At 37.0% G+C, this 26,261-nt stretch overlaps 3 protein-coding genes across 4 annotated transcripts; 1 reads left to right on the top strand and 2 right to left on the bottom strand.

The window, feature by feature from the left end:
* Positions 1–1,818: 1,818 nt before the first annotated feature.
* Positions 1,819–11,005, bottom strand: LOC124163488 (protein disulfide-isomerase TMX3). 2 transcript variants are annotated; one of them, XM_046540432.1, is made up of 12 exons: positions 10,667–11,005; positions 10,496–10,544; positions 10,006–10,045; positions 9,722–9,885; positions 9,309–9,492; positions 6,625–6,702; positions 4,993–5,059; positions 4,464–4,716; positions 3,771–3,824; positions 3,385–3,577; positions 2,235–2,439; positions 1,819–2,139 (listed from the first exon to the last, which is right to left on the bottom strand). In XM_046540432.1, exons 1-12 carry the CDS (start codon positions 10,710–10,712, stop codon positions 2,117–2,119), a joined length of 1,356 nt encoding a protein of 451 aa, XP_046396388.1. In that variant the 5' UTR covers positions 10,713–11,005; the 3' UTR covers positions 1,819–2,116. The 2 variants fall into 2 exon arrangements, with proteins under 2 accessions (XP_046396388.1, XP_046396387.1); XM_046540431.1 differs by having other exon boundaries at positions 1,819–2,142; positions 10,667–11,003.
* A 70-nt stretch (positions 11,006–11,075) lies between these two features.
* On the top strand, positions 11,076–11,941 carry LOC124163489 (prefoldin subunit 4). The gene is made up of 4 exons (XM_046540433.1): positions 11,076–11,229; positions 11,310–11,414; positions 11,501–11,617; positions 11,706–11,941. Exons 1-4 carry the CDS (start codon positions 11,185–11,187, stop codon positions 11,856–11,858), a joined length of 420 nt encoding a protein of 139 aa, XP_046396389.1. The 5' UTR covers positions 11,076–11,184; the 3' UTR covers positions 11,859–11,941.
* A 12,213-nt stretch (positions 11,942–24,154) lies between these two features.
* Positions 24,155–26,190, bottom strand: LOC124163645 (programmed cell death protein 5). Its single transcript, XM_046540701.1, has 4 exons — positions 25,996–26,190; positions 25,805–25,913; positions 25,386–25,549; positions 24,155–25,287 (listed from the first exon to the last, which is right to left on the bottom strand). Exons 1-4 carry the CDS (start codon positions 26,059–26,061, stop codon positions 25,240–25,242), a joined length of 387 nt encoding a protein of 128 aa, XP_046396657.1. The 5' UTR covers positions 26,062–26,190; the 3' UTR covers positions 24,155–25,239.
* Between the last annotated feature and the right edge of the window lie 71 nt (positions 26,191–26,261).

The following is a 26,261-nucleotide window of genomic DNA, read 5'->3' as shown; positions in this document are numbered from 1 at the left end:
GAAATTTCACTGCCAGACACCTGGCCAATCTGTTGTCTTGCACAAGCTGTCTGTGAAGGCCACTGCGCCATGATGCGGTTCCCGGATCCACAGCACAATTGCACCCCAATTCATATCCAATATTTGGTATCCAGGAGCATAGAGCTCCCATAAAGGCAACTCATACTATAATGCATTTCGCAGCCATCGATAGTGTTTCTTAGGAACCAGGGATCATTTGCACCGTAAGAAAGGCATGGAGAGGGAAGAGAGGAGAAAACCCTGTGTCGGCATTGGTGGTTTCCCCCCCCCCCCCACATGCTTAAATAAGACAAATTTTTTACAAGGTTATCATTTCGTTGGTTTGTTTCGTGTATTACAGAGATACAATCATTTAATTTCATATTAATGACTTTCATATTAAAATAAAGAGAATATTTTGTACAGTATTGTTGTACACATCTTGTTTTTGATCTCAGGTCTGAAAAGATTGTTTGCCTGCCAGACCCTTCAGCCCCTACTGAAAAATATCCTGGATCAAGCCCTGTGTGTCTTCTGGAGCGCAAAGGGGACCATGGCCAAGCATCTTATCTGACAGATGGAATATTGCATTTTAAGCATTATCCATATAAATACCAAGTAGGTATTGAACTTATTAAGATAATCATAGGACAAAAAGATAAATTAAGTACAGTTCCACAAACTTCAGTTGATTTCATAACTAAGATTAATTTCAGCCAAAGCTGGAATTTGAAAGCAGACTGTCAGAATACAAAACCTGGCCTTGAATATATAAACTCACCCATGATATGGTATTTGGAGCAGGCGACAGACAGCTGAGGTTATTTGCACCATCAGGGAAGGGTAGGGAGGGAAGGGTGGAGAGAAATCCGGCATCGGAATTAGCCTGCTCTTAACACATTGCGTACCTGGGTAAGCTAATGTTTAGAATATAACTTTACCCAATCAAACGTTATGATTCATCAATTCATTATGAATAATGAACAACAACTGAAAACATACTAACGAATACGAATTGTACGCTTTAAAATTGTTTAGGTTGACGCGCCTAAATGAAGAGAATCTTCGTCATCCATCCGGAACATTTGGGAAAAAAATGACGAGAATACTCGCCATCCGTTCGAAACATGTTAATGAAAGGTGCCAAGAAGACCATGGCTTAACGTCCCATCTGACGGATGGGATGTTGCACTTGAACGGTCTAACTCTAAACATCATTCAAGTAAGGATTGGGCAGTCTCTGAAAATTCTCTGCCACGGTTGGGATTTGACCCCAAGCTCACCCATGTGTGTCAGGTGTGGGAAGCCAACACTCCCCAAACTCACCCATTCCAGCTAAACTTACGTGCTTTATATGTAATGATGTTTGTAGAGTATACAAAGGTAATTTAAGTCATTACAGAAAATTTCCAAGCACAAATCAGAATGGCCACTTTCTCTTCCTCAAAATTCAAAAGTCCAATGCACAGTTAAAGTAATTTAAAAAGGAAATGGCAAATCAAAATCGTATAAGGGGCTAACCTCATGCATAACAAAAAGTAAGTTTCTCCCAATGGTGGAAATATGTTACACCATAAGAGTGAAATCATTTTTTCATCTTGAGTGCAAAGTTAGCATTAAACAAAATGAAAGCAATTAATTTATCAACTTTTGCATAGCCCATTTTATTCATGAAATGCAAAATTTTCATATCATGTCTAGTAAATATAAAATTAAATATCAATAACAACATACACATCTATCAATTACGTACTTACCTCTAGATAAATTTGATAAATTAAACATCTAAGCACACAAATGGACATGATTGACTAGAAATTAAAGCTCCAAACAGAGTTTAATTCAGCTTTGGAATTCAAGAGTAGAGGTCTAAAATTTAGCACAATGTATACACCATTCACACTCAGACAATTAACAAAATTTAATATTTTAAGACTCTGGAACATTGTTAAGGCTAACAAATGACTGAGGCAAATTATTTACATACAACTAGATATCATAACGCAAAATGCAATATTTTCTTAAAATTTATAATTTCATAAACAAGTTTTTAATACACAATATAGTTCATTATGAATGAGGATGCATGATACAACACAACAGCTATATCCTCAAATCACTCTCTCTTTTCATGAGATCCTTCTGAAAAAAAGATAAAAATTATGGTCACACATTTGATAGGAATCAAATACATATTAGCTATTCCAGTGACTTGAACACAAAGCATTACTAACCGTCCTCCTCTTCTTCCTCTTCTTCGTTTGCATCCATAATGTCAGCACAGCAAACTGAGTAGCAAATAAGGCTGAGGAAACCAAGTGGAAGGCCAAACAACACAGCTGTTAACACAGGATTACCTTGCCACATTTCAGCAAGAGAGGTACGTGCTTCAAAGTAAGTTCGATACAGCCTTGTTGGAAGTGTGTTTCCTCCATAAGCCTAAAGATAATGTTCAAATTCAACTTAGCTCCAATTTAAAAAAATGACAATTAATCATAAATCACGAATGCAGACATGGGACTGTTGACAACCCCCTCTCATGATCTCCAGCCATCCAGCTCAGAATGGCAACGAGTACCCTGCCAATGAGGAATCTACAGGAACTATAAAATTCCATTTACACACAGCTTATTGTGCAAATGGTGCAAAGGCTGCACAGACATATACAGCCAAGAAAATTAACTTGCTTGAGGTGGAGGAATCATCTATTTGTAGCACTGTCTTTCATCAACAATCAATCCCGTGTCTACATTTGCGGCATAAATATGCAGGATTAATTTCATTCAAGACATAAATTCCAACCAAGAATAGCATAGCAACAGTATGACTTCATTCAATAAATAATAAATTAATAGCATTCAAACTGATCAAATGTAAATGAGAAATTACTCATTGAAGATTGAGGTGATCGTGCACCCACATGAGATTCAATGGATATTTGCACATAACAAACCATAATAGCTATCATTGAGACAGCATTGAAAAGTATGTATATAACATTGCATACATGAAAAAGTTTAAAAAAATGTTTTGCTATACAGAAGTAAAAATAGGGAAAAAAATATACATAATCCTATTGATGAAGCTAGAAACTGATTAAAACTTGATTGAGACATTTTTAGCAATAATTTAAAACATATCTCTATGGTTCATACGTATCTTTGTATTTTACAGCATGATAAAAGATGGTAATGGTATGGTTTTGCAATAAATAAAAAGTTTCAATTCTTTGGCCTACAATGATTCTAGTTTACGAGGAAATTGTTAGAATATTTCCCAAAACGCATCTATCACCAGTCAAAAGACTAATAAAATAAATTTTCACATCTAGTTCCGGTGATAATAAACTACACATGCATTGTTACATGATAGTATATTACTAACCGGTACTGAGTGATTGAGAATTTCATCTAAAAAGGCAGCCAGTGATTCTGGAGAAAGAGATGAAGCCTCCACACTAGGTAGGTGATGATGATTTGTCGTTGAGTTTATAACCAAAAGATTTGGCAAAGGCAAGACTGTCATTGCAATGGAATTAGCCAGATCAGGACTTCCAACCCAGCCAAACTGGAATGTTCTGTAAATAGATGATAAATACATGATGAAACTTCACTACTTTACCAACAAAATATATAACTTGGAGTGAAGTAACATTTATAGAATCTGTGTAAAAATAACCAAAAGGAATTAAAATAAAAGGCACAATTTCAACTCTATCATACAAGATAAGAAGGTATTTGTCCTAATATCAAAATACCAACAAAACTTACTCGTGATATCTATCCCTGTTTTCTCTGATTACTGACTCTACCATGTCACGAAACCTGAAAGTTAAGAGTGGATTACACTGACAGAGTATGGCAATTGGATGACAGTCAAAATAAAATATGTTACAATAAGTAATTTGAATTTCAAGATGTTTTAAGATCTATGACACTTAGGTATTCCATGAAATATAATATGTGTAATATTTTAAGAACTTAGTAAAGGTGGGTTTCTTTATTTCCTTGGTTCTCCGTTTGTCTGGACCTAAAGCTTATAACAACAATCTGAACTGAAGGCAAAAATAATAGGAACAGACATTATTTTCCAATGATCCAGTATGAAAACTTTTCTTGAGTATAATTTAAAAAAAAAACCATGTTAAACAGAATGATGCTATGGAACCAGTCACTAGTGCAATAGCTAAATATACATTCATAAAAATACTTTCCAAAATACCAACAAGAACATTATAGGTAGATTTTGAAAATAAAACAATAAAAATGAAATTCTTGATTAAGAGACTGAACCCATTACTGGGATGGAGAACCATTTCTCGTAAAAAAACAGAATTGGAACCGACCCACCCTGGCATGATACCAAAGTATAATTTTCATTTACAATTCATATTCATTTCATTGTAAGAACTAGTTAGTTAGCAGCTCAAAGCTCACATTGCAGAAAGATGAAAACATACATACTGTATCATATCCGAAGGAATATCTTGAAGTTTATTTTCTTGGAGGACAGCCAAAACAAGATATTTCCCAGTCTGCAATACTTGATTGATGTTACCTCTTGTAACTTTCAAAAATGTTTCAAATCTCTCCTTGTTGACCCATTCATGTAGAGTGTTGTTCAATAAGCTGTCCCCTTTTAATTCCTCTTCATTTTCTCCGGAACTTGATTTATCTTCCAAACCTCTAGCAACTCTACTCAATTTAAAATCATCTCCTGAGGTACAATAAAGGGGTAAAAACAGAAACTTATGAAGAAAAAAGCCAATAAACATGAACTACCCGAGGCCAACTGAATTATAATTCCAACAGCTAATTTGTTACAAAAGAGTTTACTTTTGACATGAGTCCAATTAAAAACGTCTTTTAAGTAAGGGCAACAAATATGCATATTGTATCATATCCAGCGACATTTAATATATAGATGGCTAATGAGAAAAATTTGAAGAAAAGCTAAATCTTATGCTAGGAAATAACAAAGAATGAAGCTTACCATCAAAAAAGTAGAACATATTTTCCTTGTAGACGAACACCACAGGGGCACTTTTAAGTTTAACATGCTGCAATAAAAAATTAATTGGTATAATATGCAAATACACAAGATAATTAAGGGAAAAAGTAAAATGAGTTTGATTAAGAGCAGATGTAGAAAACACATCTGTTCGGACTAAGAAATAAGGGAAAGATGGAGAGAGTGAACGGAAGACCAGTGTGAGACAAGAGTGAAGATGGATTTATTCAATAGCGATATTGAGTTGGAGGAAGCAGAACATGAAAGGACCCAAAATTCTGAAATATGTGATAAAAAAGCAATGAAAAACATGAACAATGGAAAAGAATTGGAAAAAAAGAGCTTCCTTTTGAATTTTTGAGGTCTAATAAGAGGAGGGGCAAAAAAGTAGAGTTAAGTAACAAAATATATGATGCCACCAGACTTTGCAAAGACAATAATGAATTCAATTCTGAAAAAGGAAGGCACCAGAAAGAAAGAGGAGCCCAGAATAATCAGTCTGGTTTTGCCTGTGGATAAAATATTGTTGAGAATTCTGAACCTGAGACTTCAAATAGTACTGACAAAGAACGTAGGTAAGGAAAAATTTGGCATCACACAAAGAAGGGGTACAAGAGATGCCATAATGATGAAGAGGACAATTGACAAAAAGTGCTATAGGTGCATGTTTGTAACACAGCGATGCCTGCCTCTCTCTCCCCATTGCCAGGGATGGCAAGTGAAACGAAAAAAAAAAAAACGAAAATGTTTACATGAAATTAAAATCACCTAGGAGTTTAGTTTCGACCTGGGACGACACTTTACTCCCAGGAATGAAACTAAATTAATCGAAACTCTGCTGCTCATAGTTAAGTTTCAATCCCAGAAGTTGAGTGGAGAGGGATAAGAGGGAATATTTTCGACCCATTATGTTTGACATACGTGTAGAGAGGTTAAAACATTGAGCTTAAAAATATATTGGCCAGTTTGCATTGACCGTTCTCCTGATAGTGGTAAGAATATGAGTGTCCCATGCATATAATGGCGGTAGGCTGAACCTCTACTTTATTCAACCATACTTCATACTCGGTGTGTGGGTCGAAACTAAACTCTTCGAAGGTGAAGCGCGTGGTCCCTTTGGACCGACCCTGAGTTTAGCTCCCCGGGTTTAAATCCATTTCGTTTTGTTCCTACATTTCGCTTCCGGGAACAAAAGTATTGAAATTTTACTGTTTTTGACTTTTGTTTAGTTTCTAATGCCACCCCTACTCATTGCACATCCATAGAGTTGCTCGTCCCACCTCCTTCTTCGATGCCGCTTGAAACATTCCGAGCTTGCACGAAATGCACATCGCAAAGATATTTGAAATAGATCATAGCACTTGCACACACCACCTTTCAGCTGAGAAGGCCCATTAAACCCCCTGCATTTTTTCCGATCATCAGTGAGTGCAATCAGTGCTCATATTGGTGATTTTATCACAATAAATATCTGAGTTCATTTAAATCCCATTTATTCACTAACATGTACCTGTAGTCCAGCAGAGTTAACAGCATGATTCTAAGAAATTACTTAAAAAACATTGTACCCAGGAAATTGGAAATAAAGTTACATGAGAAGAAATGATTGATTACCTTTCTGGCTATTTCCTCGGAAACTGCATAGAAAAAGCCATAAGGCTGGAATTTTTCTGCTACAGAATAGAAAGATTCCTAAAAAAGAATTTAATAGAGAGAAATAACTCATTTTGCACATTGGTAAATACATTAATAGCATATGTTTGATTCCATGCTTCAACTAACAATAAGTTAAACATTAGTAATATTATTTTAGTTACTCCCACACTTATTTTTTAATCAGTGATTTTAAAAGGAATGTCCAACTGCTCCGAAGGAGCACTAAATTTTAGTATATGGATACCTCCACTGCACAAACACTCAACAATTGCCCACCGAATAAAATCCACTCATCTAGTACTACTAAGGCTACTAGATGAGTGGATTTGATTCGGTGGGCAATTGTTGAGGGTTTGTGAAATGGAGGTAATAAATCACAAAAAGAGAAACTAAAGCAACTTCCCGCATCAAACTACCCGTTGAGCCATAGCTAAGGCCTGTAAACAATGAAGGTTTATAATGAGAGGACAAAAAAAAATAGCCTAAACAACTCTCCTTTCAATGGACCTTCATCACTTTGTCAGGAAGTGCAACCTTTCAGCCGTAAAACCCACATTTTCAAATTTCTAGGCCCTTAACGGTACAGAAAAACAGTTAATATGTACATGACGAGTTAACACTTATTCTACCATAGAGTATTGCCTATGTCAACTGAAAAACTGATTTCTGAGACATTAATCTTTTGTATTGCAATAGACATTTGGAATTTCTTGCCTTCAGACATCTACAAGTGTTAATTTTAGTGTCATTTTCCATCACACTCATACTAAAAAAAAACTTAGGAAAAAGTTGAAATCTATACTTTTGTAAATTGACCGATAAACTTATTATTTATAAATTATGAGAGTGGCTCGAAAAAAGTTCTTTTCTTAAGAATAAAACAAAATTCCACAACTTTAAATCTAGAACGATTACTTATACTTTCAAGAAACACCAATCAAGAGAATTTTACCATCAAACATTGGAATGGAAGCAATTATTGAGGACAGACGATGGGACTCACATTAATACATTTGATTAGAAAACAAGACTTAACCATAGGGGAGAACTACAGTCCCCAATGGTCCAGCAACTACATGCATGTTCTACAAATCAACTCATCCAGGGAACTGTTGGAAACACACTGGCTGGATTTCAGAGCAAGAAATTATGCACACAAGAGCAAGGTATTTCATTGAAGAATGATCGCAGGCTTTCCCATCATTTCGAATTGTGGAAGGTTATTCATTGTTGCCATGTACCTCACAAAATAAGTTGGAATGGATGAATGGTATGATGGAAATCCATCAGAGCCTGATTGCTCCGTTAATTTTCTCAAAATTTCACACACTATGAGAGCTTCTGATCAGCAGTTACAAGCCCTTCTTTACTCAGTAGAGGGTGAGGGGTGGGGCCATAGCAAGTGAGGGTGAGGGGAGTTAAAGTTCCTCAGAATGCGACTTTCCTATAAACACTCAGATGACAACATATAGCTGAGCCCCAAAGAGCCTCTCAGATTAAGGTCACATTAAATTCTTGAGTCTACAAGTTGTGTTATCAAACCTAATATTTCCCATTACTGATCTTAACTTGCCATTTCACCATCTCAATCCATAGTGCAGGAATGCATTTCACCCGCTAGATACATGACCAGGTAGCTTGGGGGCTTCAGCCGTCCCCCTACCAATTTTTTTCCCATGAGGCAACTATCCACCACACATCTGCAAAGTAGACCATTAACTAGCCTATGGGCACCTATCTTCTGACACTCCATTTTTTTCTACAGTTACATTTCATAATTTCTGTCCTAAATCCTCTAACCTCATCAGAACTCAAATATTTCCAACCTCCTTTTCAACTTTTCCAACCAACCTTTCCAACTTTTTTAGTATGAAAACCTCCCTCATCAAATACATTTATTTTACTCGTCCTTTGACAATGATGTGCCACAATGAAACCTGGGTCTTACAGGAATAAATTTATGTGGAACCACAATGTATTTCATTATCCTAACATGAACATGCATTCATTAGCTAAGTTAATGGAAGGTGCAGTAAATCATTAAGGCCTGTTTACACGGTACATTAACACATACGGGTTAATGTCTAAATGTATGAACGCGAGAATGAACGCCAAAATGCACCGTGTCACCACCCAACTTGTGCGATTGCATGCACAGAAAATAGAACCTGTTCTAATTTGGTTCATGCATTCGTACATGTTCCCTTCCGGTCCACAAAAATCATTCACGCAAACGTACATTAACTCATACGTGTTATCGTATGGTGTAAACAGGCCTTTAGATTTTGTTTGCCGGCATCCAAACATGTAACTTCAGCCAGGAAACAAAGCAGACAAAACGAACCTGACTTACACTTAAGGGAAATAAGGTAAGGAGGGGAGGAAAGCTGCAAGGGAAAATACACACAAAATGCTAATTGGAAAAGAGCCAGTTTTAGTTGGTATATAGCTATTGGATTGCCATGATTATATGGAGATAACTCAAATTTCAAAATAACAAAAAATAAAGTAATGAATGAAATTCTAAGACCATTAGTAAATACTCATTCAATCTCCATTTATCATTATTTTAACAGGAAATGCTTAAAATCCCAATAAGTTTATCACAACATGTAAATATAATAAGTTTGCAAATTACTTACCCATAAAGGTCCATGTGGATTACCTACATAAACAAAAAACAAGGGATTGGAGGCTTTCAAATTATCAATGCTTTCTGGGCGTGTGATTTGTTGAACTGGTGGTCCTGACATCCTTATGGCAAAATTAACAATTTCTTCTTTGGTTCGGTCAGCCTTGAAGACATACTTCCGCTCACCTTTGAGGCTAAAAATTAAGGGTTAAAATAAAGAATATAAAATGTATTAGAATCGAGACAGATGCATCAATACTACAGCAAAAATATTTACAATGCCTGGGGCACAGCTAAATAATTTTTAGTAATTAGCATAGAACTTGGTATATGATACAGGTGCATGGAAAATGTGAGTTTCATTAATAGTTAGCCAGGTAATGAGCTTTCAATGGAAAATATTGACTGAAGTATAGAACTTACAACATAATGGTGGGAAATCCTGATACACCAAACTCAGATGCCATACTGGTGAACCTTGTACAATCCACTCTTCCAACCCTGATGTTGGTATTATGCAATGATTGAGCGACATGAGCCCAAATGGGCTCCAATCTCTTACAATGAGCACACCAAGGTGCATAAAACTGCAGGGGGAAAAGATAAAAGGAAAGAAATATAACACAAGCACGAAGACATTAGAAATTGATCTAACCAAATCAATCAATGCAGATCACATGAAGAAACCATAAGACTAAGATATTTACCATAACAAGCCACTGCCCATCCTTCCGTATTTCCAGAAATCTGTAAAGAAGATAGAAGGCTTCATGGTAGAGAATGAACAAGAAGTAGATATAAAATGAATTCAACACTTTTTATAGAAAAGAAATAATAACTAAATAATATATAAATGTTGGGGCTATATTTATCTTGAAAAAGAGAACGCTGAGAAAATTTATGCGGCTCGCAGAGCTATAGCTACTCTCAATGACTAGGTCAACTGCAGCTGTATCTTTAACTGTAAGAGATAAATTTTGGGAGATATTTTCTACATTCGATTTTTATCAGTCAAAGATACCTTACATGCCTTCATCCCATACAATATCCTAAGAGGAATTGAGATTTTATGGCTTTCATTCCACAATAATTTCAGGCTAAAGACTTTAATATTCCACATAACCATTTCATTCACCTCATTAATATAAAATATAACATAATACATTAAAGTTTATTAATGGACTTAGAAAGGCTTACCTGTCACTCAACTCCAAAACCCTTGATCCCAAAACTGCATCTGTGAATACTGCAAAATAAAATTTTTAAGAAACTTACATAAAAAAACTGAGTGGATTTTAGCATGAATTTGCACTTGTAAGAACAGATATCGGCTCATTTAACCATGCAACATGAGCAATTTGAAATTACCATTCAACAGGGCGAGGCCAAAAATTAGATTCCACACATATGCCATTTCTAACTCACTGCTAACATTACCCAGACACACATGGGTATTTATAAGTAAAAATTATGAGTGAATACGTCTCCACTGTGCACCAAAATCTTGAATAGAATGTGTAGGGCAACTTCATGACAGGTCGATAATTTAATTGATTAGCACTTCGACGGTACTAATAACCTCGAATTGGATACTTAGTGGTGACAGTACTAAAAAATTATTTCACATATTCACAAGCATAATCCAAAAATGAATTAAAGGAAACTTAAATGAATTATCCCCTTTATCGATCATCAAAACAAACAGACCAAACAAGCGGATTTCGTTGTTCAATTTCAAAACAACAAAGCGACGATATAAAATTCCTTTCACTCGCCGCTTCAATCGCCCACACCAGCCCACACGGGAAGTGCAGCCAAATAAGGTTTGAAACAACGCTGTTAAATTTCGATTATAATAAAGAAATAATCGCGCAAATTACCTGGAAATGGCAGCAGCAGGAGCAACATTATCAAAAGGATCATTTCAACCGGTAACCATACACGTGTATAATATTTCAAATGATTACAGTTAGAGACCTTCAGTGTTCTGTATATGAAACCTATGTTTCAGGATTCCGATGTCCACATAACGTACGAGGATCAGCAAAAAATTAACAAGTTCGCCCGACACAACGCGAAGTTAGAGTATTTGAAGGAGGAATTGAAGTCAAAACAGGTGGGATGATTAGTTCCGAATGACGTTTCCTAAGTTCAAGTTACATTGACGGGAAGGTTTGCTATAATGTTGGTAATTCTCTTCAGAATGAACTCAAGAACTTGGAGGATGCATGTGAAGAACTTGAGCTGATGGATGATGATGAGAAGATTGCTTACCTTGTCGGAGAGGTGTTTGTTTATCAAGACTTGGAGAGCACTAAGGTTCGTTTCCATGCTGTTCATTTTTTTGGCGAATGAAATTGGTTGACGAAAGACACAAATGGCTAATTTAAGTTAAACTAATTTCTAGAATACGTTGGAAGAAGCCAAGACAAACTTCAAATCAACAATTGAGCAACTCGAGGAAGACTGCAGCAAGCTTAAAGATGTCATGTCTGATTTGAAATCACAGCTGTATGGTAAATTTGGGAGTCATATCAATCTTGAGGCTGACGAAGATTAATTTGTTTGTTTATTGAAAAGTGCGTTAATATTGAATTTTATTTAAATTTTTAATAAATTCCTTCTTAATGAAGTTCTAATTTATGCCGACAAAATATTTTTTCATAAAATGCCTTCGTATTTGGCTATGGGCAATTGGTGTTACACAAGAGATATTTTCCACTTAGGGATTTTAAGAACCATAATGTGTGGGTGGGAAATGGTACTTCAGGGATTGGAGGAAATTAATATCGCTAAAATATCAGCACTGAGTTATTTATTTCCTCGTCTAACTGTCCAGTTGTTGGTATGTGCAATTTGAAAGAATGCCATAAGAACACTATTAGGTGTTTGAAAGATTTAATGATATCAATAGTGCATCAACATTCGGTTGCAAAAATATCTCTGTACTAATCTGTTCTGAGGAAAATGAGTTGATGTAAATTTTTTCCTTAAAGTTTCTAATTAGAGTGCCAAGAGGATTTGTGTACACCCACTCCGCAATTAACGCTCCTAATTTGTTCCATCAAAAGCGAGGGCTAATTGAAACAGTGATATTCAAGTTTCGTTAAGACTAATGTAATAGAGCTTGATTCATCAAATTTATGTCTCTTTCACGTGTGTCATGCTGTAGAAAATTTGATAATTCTCCATTGAAAATAATTTAGTGCTATCAAAATGTTTCACAAATGATTGAACGTCGTGAAAACACTGTTTTACTCCATCTACTGGACATTTAGCCAGTAATTGTGAGTAAATAAGACTGCTATTTAGGTAGGTATGGGCTTAATCTCAATCCATTTGTAGGTGCACGCAGGGTATATTTTCAGGTGTGCAATTATATTACAAAAAAATAGAAACTTCAAGTCTTTACCTAAAAAGTCAAGAGTGTCTTTAAATGCTTTTAAAAATATTATAGTGAAGGAAAGAAAACTGCAAACTACAAGCACAATGTAAAATCACCTACTATTCTATCAGCCACAAATACACAACAAAATTGCATCATGGGTGATGTGACATCACAGTAATTTCATATTTGCCTCATGCTTAACTTTTATGATTGTGAACAACTAAAGAAAACGGACATAATAGGAAGGATTGAAGAAAAAAATATTAATCATGAGTGAACATCACTGTCACAATCTAGTTGTCTTCCATCAATATGTCACCTGATTTCTTGCTTCTGAAAGTGATAATAGGGTAGTTTCCTTCATCAAAGAAAATGAAAGGCATTGATTGTGATTCGTTACCCACCATTACTGTATTCATAATGTACAAATTATTTCGTTTTAGAAATACCGGTTTAGACGAATGGCAATGGTCCATTTTTATCCTCATTTGAAAAGGGCCAGATTGGCGCCCATGCGATGCCACTCCACGTGACGTCACAGGGACCTAGTTTCTATACGAGAAGATAGGAGTTATACATCGTTCGAGGTTACCAATGCATGCATGAGGCGCAGAGCTCAGGGAAACATGTCTTAATAATCACTTATTAAAACTGGCTAATGCACTGAATAGTAGAGGCCTTCACGTTGTAGAAATCCATCTTACTGATTTTTGAATGAAAAACTTTGCTGTTTCTACAATTTGGAACTTTATTTTCCTGACTATCGAAACTAGTCAGGAAAATAAAGTTCCAAATTGTAGAAACAGCAAAGTTTTTCATTCACAAATCAGAAAACTGGCTAAGGTCGGAAAGTTTTCTTCATTTGATAAAGTATTAATAATCCTTATTTAAGCCAAGCGCTACCAGCCAGCAGGGTACTCAGCTACCCGCTAGCAGCCTGTGTCGTATCAGCGCTCAACTCGCCTCAAGGTCACCTCACAGGGCGGCAGCGGGAACCAGAAATACGTCACACGGGGAGATTTCCCGGCATTCATACTTACGCGTCGCGTTTTCGCGCGCTTGAAAATTTTCACTATTCATTTAATCGCGAAAAATAGATATCATCATTTAAAAATCTAAAAGCGTGAAATACGTACTCCAGGAGTAATAATCTTTCGATTTAGGCAATAAAAAAATAATAGGAAACCACCCTATTGTATTACTTGTCAGGTTGCCCAATATCACTCACACTCTAATTTCATTGAAAAAATAGAATGTTAGAATTTTTAATTTGTCTTGGTGAATAACTTATGGTATAAAGGATGAATAAATAGGTTAACACTAGAACTGCAGATGGGTCTTTTTTGTCCCATCTGCGGTTCTAGTGCAAATGTTTGCCATTCATGTACTAGTGGTTTGATGCCTTTGAAATTTATTGACTTCCACTCATTTTTTATGCTCTTTCAATTGGTCATATCGAAAATATTCTACGATGTTTGGTTCGCAAGAAAAACGACGATTTACCTAGAACTACGGGATGGGACTTTTTTGTCCCATATGGGGAAAACATACAATTTCAGTTTTTTTTGTACACTTATTTTGTACTTAGCATAATAACAGTTTATTTCAAAGGCGATCGATGCACAGATATCGTTATTCTGCGAGTTAGAAGCGCAGAAGGGAATAATCTGTGCATTACGCCGGCCGCCTACTCACGCAGTGCCGGCCGCGTCACCTCTGCCCGGCACGTCTGCAGGTCTGAGCTTGCAACCAACATGCTTCGCCTTGCAGCACATTTAAACATTAAACATTACTTAAAACGTGTTTTTTTCACTCAAACCACAAAAAAACCGTCAATTGTACTCAAACATGACAGGATCAACGTATTTTGTCAATGGGACGAAAAAGTCCCATGCTGCGGTTTTGGTGGGGTTGGAAAGTTCAGCGGTTCTAGTGTTAAGGCAATTGGAAAACATTCCTCTGAAAACATGCCTTTGAAATGTACATATTTATTAAAATTATTGTTAACTAATTGTTTTTACAGTTCTTAAATGTACTTAAGCTTCCAAAGATGTGATCATTCAAAAAGCTGGCAAAGATAGCAGAAGTTTGTTATAGAAAAGGGCCAGTACATCAAGAAATGCAATGATTCACAAAAGCTGACAACATTGAAGTTCTTCTTCTCAATATAACCTCCACATTCCAACTAGTTTAAAAAAAAGGTATTAAAGCCTGTGGAGGAGTGGTCTAAATGAATTCTTTGGTTTACGGTTATTCCACGTCAAATCACCCAGAAATTTTCAAAATGACACCCACTGATTTAGATTTCAATGGTAATTTTTGTCATTAGCTGCTATCACCTGCCTAATGACCCTTGAAAAATATTTCCTCCCTCACTCTCATAGTTTGCAAGATATGAGGGGTTGAAGTTAGAGATGTTTGCTCAGAAGTGGTTGTGGTGGGATTCCAGAGTGCAGGGTGCAAGGTAAAAATTCATAGCTCAGAAACCACTACATATATTTCAATGAAATTTTGACCCCTTGTCTACCCAAGTACATAGTTTCCATGGTAATGTCTTTTATCCCCCCTGCATTGCTATGCTAGCCAAAATAATGTCAACAATTAAAAAAAAAAAATATTATAAAGAAAGAGAACCACATACAGCATATAGTTGCCATTTTATAGTAGCCAGTTTACAATGCTTAACTTAGAGGACAAAGAGACAATATAACAAGTAGAAAACAATAATTACATCTACAAAAACAAAAGGACAACAATAATCTGCAGGCACAGCCTACTTCGGTGATAGATGGGATAAGGAAAGGATTATGAAGGATTTTAATGGAAGTGCAAAGGGGTCGACGTGTGGAGGGAGTGAGTTCAACACAGAAGTAATGCGGTAGAAAAACAAACGTTAAGTAAGTGAAAGTCTCAGAATGGGCATATGGATTAGGGGATAAGAACGGGTAGGGCGGGGTGGAACTTTAAAATTGATAAAAGAGAGCAATGCAGGGCAGTTGATGGTGGAATTGAGAATCTTATAAATAAGTTTTAAATCAGCTGTGAGCTTATGGGTAGTGAGATTAGGGATGAAGAGGGAGGAGAGAATAGCATTAGTGGACATGTTGCGTAAATGTGGTAATCTATTTTTACTATTTTGGCAAAGAAATTGCTGACACAGTCCAGGGATGAGAGGTTGGTTTGTGAAGAGATAGACCAGATGGGACAAGAGTAGGTAAGAATTGGAAGAATGATAGAGGAAAAAAAGTTCTAAGTGCTTGGGGGTCTTTAATTTCAGTAAAACGGTACTGGAGGCCTAAGAGGGACATTGCTTTGGACTTGATGGATTGTATGTGCGTAGAAAAATTTAATTTATCGCCAGTGATAATGCCTAGGTCCTTAGATGTTGACACACGTTTCAGAGAGTGATTAAAAACAGTGTAGTCAAATTGATGTGTGATCTTTTTTAGGGAAATAAACATCAACTACATTTATCTGCCTTTAATTTAAGTTTCCAGACATTACACCAATTCAATGTCTGACATAAAGCATCTTGTAGGTCATGGCAATCGGAAGGTTTTTGAATTTCGTTGAACAGTTTACAATCATCAGCATAAAGGAGAGTTTGAGCTTGGGAAGAAGGTAGCAGAGAGGCAAGATCATCAATTTACAAGTTAAAGAGGTAAGGACCAAGGACACTCCCCTGAGGAACCCCAAATGTCAGAGGAGACCAAGGAGATGATAAACCAGATAGAATAACACTTTGAGTTCGTTGCTGAGGAAGGTAAACAGGAGACTTGAAATTACTAGAAATCTTAAATTATTCACCTAATTTGTATAGGAGGAGGCTATGATTGATAGAGCCAAAAGCTTTGGAAAAATCCAGGAAAATGGTGTCTAACTGTGATTTATTATTCATGGAGTTTATGGCATTATGCTGAAAAATGGATAAGTTGGTCATGCATGAGCGGTCCGTAAGAAAACCATGTTGATTATCAGAGAGATGAGGGGAGGTGAAGTAGTAGAGTCGATTTAAGATTATTCTTTCACAAACATAAGAGAGAACTGGAAGTAAGGAGATGGATATATAGTTTGATGCAATATTTTTTGGCCCGGAATTATGAATGAAGAATTAGCAGTTTTCCAGTATGGTGGAAAAATACCAAGGGAAAAGCAGCGGTTTAAAAGCAAAGTTAAAGGAATGGAGAGTGATTCAGCCCAATTGCGAACAAATCGGATCAGGCCATCAGGGCCTGGTGAACGTTGAAGGGGAATTTTGTGTAAATATTTAAGAACTTCAAGCGGGTCTGTTCGGATTTCAGAGAGGCAGTTACTGGAAATGGGTGCAGGGAAGTGATCATGGGTGAATGGTGGGGAAGAGAGGGGCGTCATGCATTCAGAGAAGAATTTGAGAAAGAGGATTGCTCTGTTTTCTCCAACAGCATTAGCATTAGCGTAAGAAACTATTTCAGGGATTCTAGGTTTACTGCGGTGGTGTTTTACAAAGGACCAAAATTTTCTTGGGTTGATGGTAATGGATGAGGTGACATTTTGGGTGAACTCAGCATAGTTGCGTTGAATGAAGACCTTTGAGTAGCGACACAGGTCTTTGAATGAGCGAAGGGTATACTTGTTTGGGCAGGATTTTTGGAGTTAATTTTAACCTAATTTTTTAACTCAGAAATATAACTTCATATTTTCAGAATTATTGCCCAAAGGCAGAGTTGTTAACTCATCCATTTTTTTTAAAATTAAGGTGAATATGTGCTCCAATACACTGAAATAAAAATGGTGGTGTTTTGACTACCACAATGAGTATTTCCGGTTTTACTTTCTTTTTCCGTCTCCGAGAGGGGGTTTTTGGATATATGTATACTGTATCAGTTTATCCATGCCTTTATGAGGATATATTTGTAAAAATGTTCAGTAAATCTAAGACCAAATATGCAGCTTTAGCAAATGTGGCTCTTGTTCGTAAAATTTTTAGAAAAATTCTTGGCTTGTGGCAGCTGAGGGGAAAAGAGCCTAAATGGCTAGGAAACTGAAATGATGCTATTTTCCAGGAATTTACCTATTTTCAAGTGTTTAGTTTATGGAAAAAATGATATCAACATACATTAGACTCTTACTGTGCATTAGAGGAGAAATGGAAACACTTTTTTTAAATATTACACTTCAGTCATAAAGCTTACTTTCAAAGAGTGGTGAAATGAGTCCGGCTGAACTGGTGTTGTACAAAGTCAGCCTCACTTTCACTGAAGAAGTACATTCTTCTAGAACCTATGGTGATGGGAGGGCTGACAGAACAAATGATGTTACTTATGGGTATGTAACAGACGTCTTCTCTCTCTCCTGTGAAGGCCAGTGTAATGATCTGGCAGGGCCATAAGGGTGCATAAATTTCACCTTCACATCATGTTCTTCCTCGTGTTTAGAAATCACTAATCCTAAAAAACCAGTGATCATCATAAGTACATACAATGTATGAGTTTGTTAAGATTTGTGAAAAAGTGATGAAATGAGTCCCGCTGAACTGGTGTTGTCATACACAGTCAGCCTCACTTTCACAGAAGAAGTACATTCTTCCAGACCCTTGGTGATAGGAGGGCTGACAGAGCAAATGGCATTACTTCTGCATATACAGCAGATTATCACCAATTCCCACATTCCCTGATGATCACTGGAGTATTAAATTTCTATTTCACTGGGAGAGATAATGCTGACATGTGCTACGTTGTTTTCTCCCCTGCCTCACATATGCATTGTATCACATGGCAAACTTGAGAAGGTAGTACAATCCCACCTATTCAGGCTCACTTTTCAGTGTTATTCCATCCCCCAGAGGAATAACAGAATTAAGTGCATTGTAGGTGTCAACCTCCACATTAGGAAGAATAAACTGTTACAATGCATCACAGTGAAGGCATGATTAATCAAAATAGATTCTAGGGTACCACTTTTAGACTTCTGCCAAGTCTTCTTGCATGAAGGTGCTCCATAGGTATCCAAGTTTATTGTGTGTGTACGATCAGTGGATTTTTACCTGAACATAAATCGTGTGTGCTATGAGTTTGGCGAAGCTGCTCATTGTGAACTTTGAAATTAAAAAAGATTAGTGTCTCCACTAGGTTTTAAAATGAGCAAATTGTTGAATTGTGCAGCATTGGAAAAGAAACTGGATCTGATGGCCACAAAAAAGCTACACACAAGTGGTGCGACTGAACAAAATTGAGACTGTGAGTACGCTTGAAAAACAGCTATTACTTCTCAGAAGTGGGGTACCTGGTGAAGTGCTATCCAATGTCTGCAAACATCACTGAATATAATATCTGAAAAAGTGTGAAACCTACCAAATATGTCTTGATCCTTTTAAGAACCATAAGAAGAAAATATCAAAATTACTGAGAAATGTAAGTCTTGAATTTGCAGAAAAGGCCTGAAAAATCCCGACTCTTCGGAAATTAGTGCCAGGAATGAAAACATGCCAGCCATGTAGGGAGGAAGAACAGAAACACTCCAGGTTTAGAAATGAGCTTTCTGATGTTGTAGCAGTAGATAGTGACAGCAATGGTAGTATTTTGAATTTTGAAACAACTGTATCCCAAGAAAAATAAACTGAGCTCCTTTACAGGACGCTGCAAGAAAAAGGGGAGTCACCTTTTTTGACTATAATTTATGAATTCCAATTATAAAAACTGCTTTTGAAAGAAGTTTAGTTAATGAATTAAAATGTGAACAACCTAAATTGGCCAGGATATTATTTTGGAGAGCGCATTAAAGAACATGCATTGTGCACTGGAAATAAAGACCCATTGTCTCTCTTCCTCAAACATTAATTAAAAGAAATATACCTAACTGATATTGAACTGGATATCCGGCACGTAGGAGACAAAGGGCCGAGGTTGTATACTAAGAACAAATGGAAATTTTGTTCTCCCCTCGCACTCCCCCTTTAAAGACCTGCTCCCTCTGGGGGATATCTTTTAGAGGTGGGTTAAACTGTTCATTTTGATGAACTGTCCACTTTGAACCTGTTGAGTAAAAAGAACTGTTCAAAATATCTGTTCATGGCAAGCAGTCAGGGTCATTCAGGTAGAAAATACTGTTTAACACATGTTTAAAGAAAATGAGAGCTTAGTGTGGTATCAAATAGTTTGTGAAGCTTGCCATTGTAATTTCAAGCAAATTCTGTCCCGGGCCTTTACTTGGTTATCCGTGTGCAGGACAATATCTGTATCGGTAAAATACAGATTAACCCAGTTAAAAGTTAATTCCTATATGAGTAATTTAATAGCAAAATATATAGTGGATATAACATAGTTAAACACTTTATGTTTGACTTTTCCGTTTGCTGAAATACATTTTTGCATTAACACTAGAACCACCACAGCGGTCAGTGTGACTGCTGTCAACACTTTCAACAGTTTCTGATTAAGTATAAGCACAAATAAAAGTAAGTCATTTTATGACTTTTCCTACTTTATGAAAGGAAACTACCAGAAAATTTTTCTTTCACCGGTGACTCTGGATTTAAGAAATTTTTATCATTCCTCCCTGAACCGCCAACCGGTCAAAATGACCACTACTATATTTAGGACCTGAACATGTCATTGCTAATTGCATAATTTTTTCAATTTTTCGGTGGAATATTTAACACATTTATTTTCCTTGTTCTAAAACCTATAACGCAATTTTTACAGATGTAACAGCGGCAGAATTCATGTTTATTTGTCTTGGGTAAGTAAGAGCAATCAAGACAACTTAGCAACTTTGAGTTTACTGCTCTATGATTTTGCCTTCGTAGCATTCAACCCTGCCTATTTTTTTATGAGGCAGTACAAGCTAAAAGTAAGCAGCTATTTATTCCGAAAAATGACTTTTCCATCTCATACTAAGTTATTCATAGCAGTGTTGACTACTCTTTGGCATTTTCCTTGTTGTAGATAAAATTTAGGTATACGTTCATTCTCATAAGGATTCTTCGAACGTCACTTTTAATTTATTCAATGTATCAGTATATGCTATCATTCAATACCAGTGCACAAAGTGGCTCATGAGCCTCATTCCCAACCTGGTGAGGGTCCTCTTCCTAAGAAATTTAATGAATAGCAGCCAGAGCTATTGTTAACTACTATAATATTGAATTGGAATGGCAACCACTCCAGTAATGTTCGCAGATGAGAGTTAACGCCTGACGAGATCATTGAAATGATGACTGATTTGCCAGAGGACGCATATGAAGAGGATACAGCAGATGCGCAGAAGCGTTGACTGTGCATTCTTCCGGTGAGGAACCCACTAATACTCATCAAAACACACAAGACATTGATGATCTGATGTAGACAATCATGAGCTCTTCGACCATTTCTCCATCAAAAACATGGAATGGGAGATGACTCTCAAGAAGCCAAGTGATTTCGATTGAGAAGGTTAAGTAAAAGATTCGCCGGACTCTAGATGTTCTGCCCTCTAACCAAGGTATTCAAAAGACTATTCTTCTCTCCTTCTTTTCTTAGAGCTTCCACATTACTCCCATGATCTATCCATTTGGTGTTCACTAGTGGCTTAACCATGGGGATAGCTCCCCCCCCCCCCCAAAGCTTCAGAGAAATAAAAAAAAATATTAAAACTAATATTTAATGTTTGGAAGGAAATTTCTTAGCTTTTCTACAAAAAACACACACTTTATTGCCGACTAGTTTCGGTTACACTGTACCATTTTCAAGACTAGTGATACACATCAGAATTTGCCGGTATATATACTCTGTGGTCGGGTGATTGGAGGGGAAGGGGAGAGGTAAGTGACGGGAATGGTGAAGGAGGGAAGGGATAGGGGAAAAACCAGAGGTAGTTACAAAGAAGAGCGTGGGTTGGCGTCACAAGGATTTTTTGGGGTGTAATAGTGGAATGTCTAGGAGGGGGGAGTGGAAAGGGAAAAGGTGGTCATTAGCAATGGGTTCTTTCCTCTTTACAATTTTTAAAATTTCCAACTGTTCTCTGATGTCCAGCTGTGTTCCTTTTTTGACTCGGTGCAGCAATTCCGGGGTAAAATCCGCTTGGTGGCCTTCCTCCCGAAGATGGGTAGCGAATTGGGACATCCCAGTGTTGTTGTAGTAATCGCGCCGGTGTTCCTCCACTCGTACGGTCAGACTTCTTCCTGTTTGTCCTATGTATTTGGAGTCACAATCACCACACCCCACTGACTCAGCCCTCAAGAGCGGGGTCTACCAATTAAGGTGTGGTGATTGTGACTCCAAATACATAGGACAAACAGGAAGAAGTCTGACCGTACGAGTGGAGGAACACCGGCGCGATTACTACAACAACACTGGGATGTCCCAATTCGCTACCCATCTTCGGGAGGAAGGCCACCAAGCGGATTTTACCCCGGAATTGCTGCACCGAGTCAAAAAAGGAACACAGCTGGACATCAGAGAACAGTTGGAAATTTTAAAAATTGTAAAGAGGAAAGAACCCATTGCTAATGACCACCTTTTCCCTTTCCACTCCCCCCTCCTAGACATTCCACTATTACACCCCAAAAAATCCTTGTGACGCCAACCCACGCTCTTCTTTGTAACTACCTCTGGTTTTTCCCCTATCCCTTCCCTCCTTCACCATTCCCGTCACTTACCTCTCCCCTTCCCCTCCAATCACCCGACCACAGAGTATATATACCGGCAAATTCTGATGTGTATCACTAGTCTTGAAAATGGTACAGTGTAACCGAAACTAGTCGGCAATAAAGTGTGTTTTTTGTAGAAAAGCTAAGAAATTTCCTTCCAAACATTAAATATGGAATTCTACAAAGTAAAGGCCTCAACAATTCAGTGCATTAAAACTAATGTCTAGTTTTGGTATATTATAACTGCACCTGCTTAGTTAATTTTTTAGTGCGAAAATGATGTGAAATGTATTTCCAGGCATGTTATTTTTCAAAAATTTACCCCAATGGGGATGGGATATCGCCACCCCAGGCTATCCCATTACCCCCAAAGCATAGTCCTAGTTACGGCACTTGTGTTCACCAATGTTCTGTAGCTTGTCAAAAGCTTCAAATCTTGATTTCTCGGCTGCTTTTGTCTAAACCTCACCATGCTCCAAGAAATCTAAATGACTTGCTCCTTTACTTCAGCACATACATATGTTCCCAACTGTAGACTCCTTTTTTTGAGGAATTCCCTCTTTGATTGGGCTATTCTACTCACTATTTCCATCTTGATTTGCCAATCAAGAGTGAATCTGCTACCCACGTAGTAGAACTTCTTCACCTCCTAAAGATGGCAAAAATTGTCTTCAGGTCTCTGTTGTGTAATGGAATTGCATTGGATTTTAACTCCTCGAGCATATTATTTGATTTGTTAGCTGTCTTCATGAATAGATCGAAAATCACCTAGAATGGAAGACACCCTTGCCTCACTCCTTTCCTTATTCTAACTTCCCAGCTGGGCCCAGATTTAATCTCAGCTTCTTGATTTATTATTGGTCCTTTTAAAACACCAATTTCCAGGACCGAGAATTTCATTCCAACCCATATTCTCAAAAGCCTATTCTAAGTTGGCACATGCATCGAATGTAGGTTTGTTGTTCTCCATTTTCTACCGGTAGCCCCAGGGCCAAAATTGCTTACCTTTAGCCATCGATTTTTCGTAAATCTGGTCTTCTTCGGAAACTCCTCGGATTTCCATTCTATTCTCTTGTTGATATGGAATGTTACAAAAACCACACTACACTGTTAAAGAATAACATGATGATGCCAAACAATCAAAACTTTGTTTGTGTTGCATTACATAGTAATTTGGAATTTTAAAAAGCGGTTCAATTTTTTAAGCTCATAAATATAATTCTAAGTTTATCTTGCATAACTACGTCTTTTTTCCTTTTACCTTCAACCAGTCCTTGGTCTGTGTTTAATTGCATTGATATTATTCACATAGACTAGTAATCGAACGGAGGACATTATCTTTCCATTCACCGCAAATCTAACTCAGTCAGCAAGCTGACCATTTTCAGTCATGATGTACCACCTCATATGCTTGGTCATAGTCTCTTTCAAATGTTCAAGGCTCTCTACCTTCAGTTTTAGGGATAAGCTCATGAGTTTTGCTCTGGATCAAGTGGATTAATTGGCATGCTAATGTGACAGAGGTTAATTTCACCACATATCATGCCTCTGAGATCTATGAAGATGATATTTGGGAGAAAGCACCTCTAAGAAGACAGCCAGTGCTCATAACAGCACTTCAGCTGCACATGGGTGCCACTATTGATACTTCAAACCTACCACATGAATGACAATAGAATTCCTCGAATTAGGGATACTGGAGAGTGAATCTATTGGTTCAGTATACTGGACAGGAAAGCTAAATTTTTCTAAAACCTCCCCCCGTAATTCCCCTCCCACTTGATGAAACAGCATCAACAGTGACAGAAATAGTTTGGTGCAGCTTAGAGAACCCTAATAGCTAGGTTACTTAATTTATAAGCACTTTCTCTTTACCAAGTAATGTTATCCTTTAATGCATAAATTAAAATCACAAAATGACCAATAGTTCAACAGAGTGATCTGATTGTTTCCCACTCAATTTTCAAGGCAACTTGTGTTTACACATTCTCTTAACACTATGAAAGGAAGCTGTAAATATTGTGAGACAACACCGCAAATCATATGCTTCATTGGACAGGAATTTTGACAAAAGAAATTCTTCAGAATCTTAAATTTGAGCTTGAGTAATGTGCACAATGGAAAGGTTATCAAAGAAAGGACATGAAGGAAGTGAAATCAAGCATATGAGCTGCCAAGGATGTACCTTACATAAGTACAGTGAGAAGGGAAAGTCACAAAGCACAGCAACATCGCAAATAACATTCATATCATTATGAAAGGTTCACTTTTGAAACCATTAAATAAGATGCCTCGATGCATTCCTTCTGTAAAGCATGAATCCCTTAATGTTATTAACATTCAAAGGCCTAAAATTATAATCTGGTGAAAATTAAGTCCATGCGATAAGAAAATTAAAAAAGAATGTATCAGGATAGTTAAGTCCTCATACATTTTTCAGCCACTTGAGGGCAATGAAAGCCTTAGTGTCACTACACATAAATTGTCCTCAGAAGACGACATAATTCTGAGAACAGTTCATTTTTGCAATTGTCCAGAATGAATTTACCAACAATTAGGCAATTTAATTTCAAAAAGACGAGATAATTGTCACCACACGGGAATCTGGAGCTCAATGCAGCATATTGGGTTGAAAATATTGATGTCATGGTCTGGATTTAACTTGCAGAAGAAGTTCATTTCACATATTCTTTTATTTCTCACTCATCTTATCTTCAGGGAAAAAAATCGTGATAAGTCAAGTTCAGTTGATAGCTTTCCTTTCCAAGCGTCTTAAACATTAGTGGGGGCTTCAGCATTATGAGTAGTATCCACGAAGAATAAGGGTTGGAGATTATATTTATTCTTCGTGGTGTTAGCCCTGGCACATTTCAGGATCTCCATGTTAGTATATTCCATTCCGCAGTATAATAAAAATTGAGGGCTTGTACGTTATTCAGTGAGTATGATTCATAAATCTTCATCTGAATCATCCAAGGCAGCTCGTCGGCGGTCGAACTAGGAAAAAGGAAGGAATGAAGGATAGAATAATTAGTTGATAAAAGTTTAAATTGGATGCATTTTAAAATTTTCATTTAATAAGCATAACAACTTACCTTCACCGAACACTGAGATCGCGTCTGCTCACTAACTTTTTCAAGAATACCAATTAACTCTTCTTCGCCTAGTTTTCCCATTAATTGTCCACTCCTCGCCATATTAAGCAACATGTTCTCGACCAGGCGACCCTTCTCAGGTTTCCCCACGAGCAAGGTATTCACTGTCATGATCATATAGTTTATTTTACTATGCAACATAAATAGTCATGATAGAGGGCTTGTCGTAGGTAGCGTTTACAAGGGACAATACATTCTAAAAACAAGGAGACTCCTACTTAACGTAAAATGGCTGGAAATTACCATGAAATTAAGTCACCTACTTAACGTAAAATGGCTGGAAATTACCATGAAATTAAGTCAATCTTTAGCGCAACTGGTACTAATAGCTTCTTACATGCAATACAAACTTAACTTACATCGGGCTCTGGCAGATTGTGTCAAGACCTGTGACAAAATGCCATTTCTCATTTCATCTGCCTCTCTTTTTCTTTCTTCGGCTGACTTTTGATTAGCATCTGGATTTCCCTTTAAAAAGTACAAGTTTTGTAAATCTTTTAGCATGGAGAAGAAAAACAAGTATCCAATTGGAGGTGGCAAAGATTCTTACCTTGTACTGGGACTGCAGCTGGGCTAACCTCTGCGCTCTAATCTCTTCTAACTCGGGGTCGGACATCGTACCTTTGAGTTATACTTTTAATATCCAATAGCTTACTTCTTTCGGCGTGGTCTCTCAGTTTTGAAGGTTTTTATGTATTTCTTTTTACTAAATGGACGGTTTCAGCTATTCCATTGTCTAAGAATGATGCGCAATTTCTACACTATTTTGTTCGGGTTCGGGGCGTTTAAACATTTTAAATGTGAGGGATTTGCGAT

This window comes from Ischnura elegans, chromosome 8 (assembly GCF_921293095.1).
Source record: "Ischnura elegans chromosome 8, ioIscEleg1.1, whole genome shotgun sequence".
Taxonomy (NCBI): domain Eukaryota; kingdom Metazoa; phylum Arthropoda; class Insecta; order Odonata; family Coenagrionidae; genus Ischnura; species Ischnura elegans.
Note: the sequence above shows the minus strand (reverse complement) of the source record. Positions and strands in the feature narration are given on the sequence as shown.

Excerpts from the sequence above, each read along its gene's own strand:
- LOC124163489 (XM_046540433.1), top strand. The coding sequence starts at position 11,185 with ATGGCAGCAGCAGGAGCAACATTATCAAAAGGATCATTTCAACCG. Across the intron at positions 11,415-11,500 it reads AGGAATTGAAGTCAAAACAG|AATGAACTCAAGAACTTGGA; the intron begins GTGGGATGATTA and ends AATTCTCTTCAG. Across the intron at positions 11,618-11,705 it reads AAGACTTGGAGAGCACTAAG|AATACGTTGGAAGAAGCCAA; the intron begins GTTCGTTTCCAT and ends ACTAATTTCTAG.
- LOC124163488 (XM_046540431.1), bottom strand. The coding sequence starts at position 10,712 with ATGGCATATGTGTGGAATCTAATTTTTGGCCTCGCCCTGTTGAATG. Across the intron at positions 10,046-10,495 it reads GTTTTGGAGTTGAGTGACAG|ATTTCTGGAAATACGGAAGG; the intron begins GTAAGCCTTTCT and ends TCTTCTTTACAG. Across the intron at positions 3,825-4,463 it reads ATTCCTTCGGATATGATACA|GTTTCGTGACATGGTAGAGT; the intron begins GTATGTATGTTT and ends CTTAACTTTCAG.
- LOC124163645 (XM_046540701.1), bottom strand. The coding sequence starts at position 26,061 with ATGTCCGACCCCGAGTTAGAAGAGATTAGAGCGCAGAGGTTAGCCCAG. Across the intron at positions 25,914-25,995 it reads AGCTGCAGTCCCAGTACAAG|GGAAATCCAGATGCTAATCA; the intron begins GTAAGAATCTTT and ends TACTTTTTAAAG. Across the intron at positions 25,550-25,804 it reads ACAATCTGCCAGAGCCCGAT|TGAATACCTTGCTCGTGGGG; the intron begins GTAAGTTAAGTT and ends TGATCATGACAG.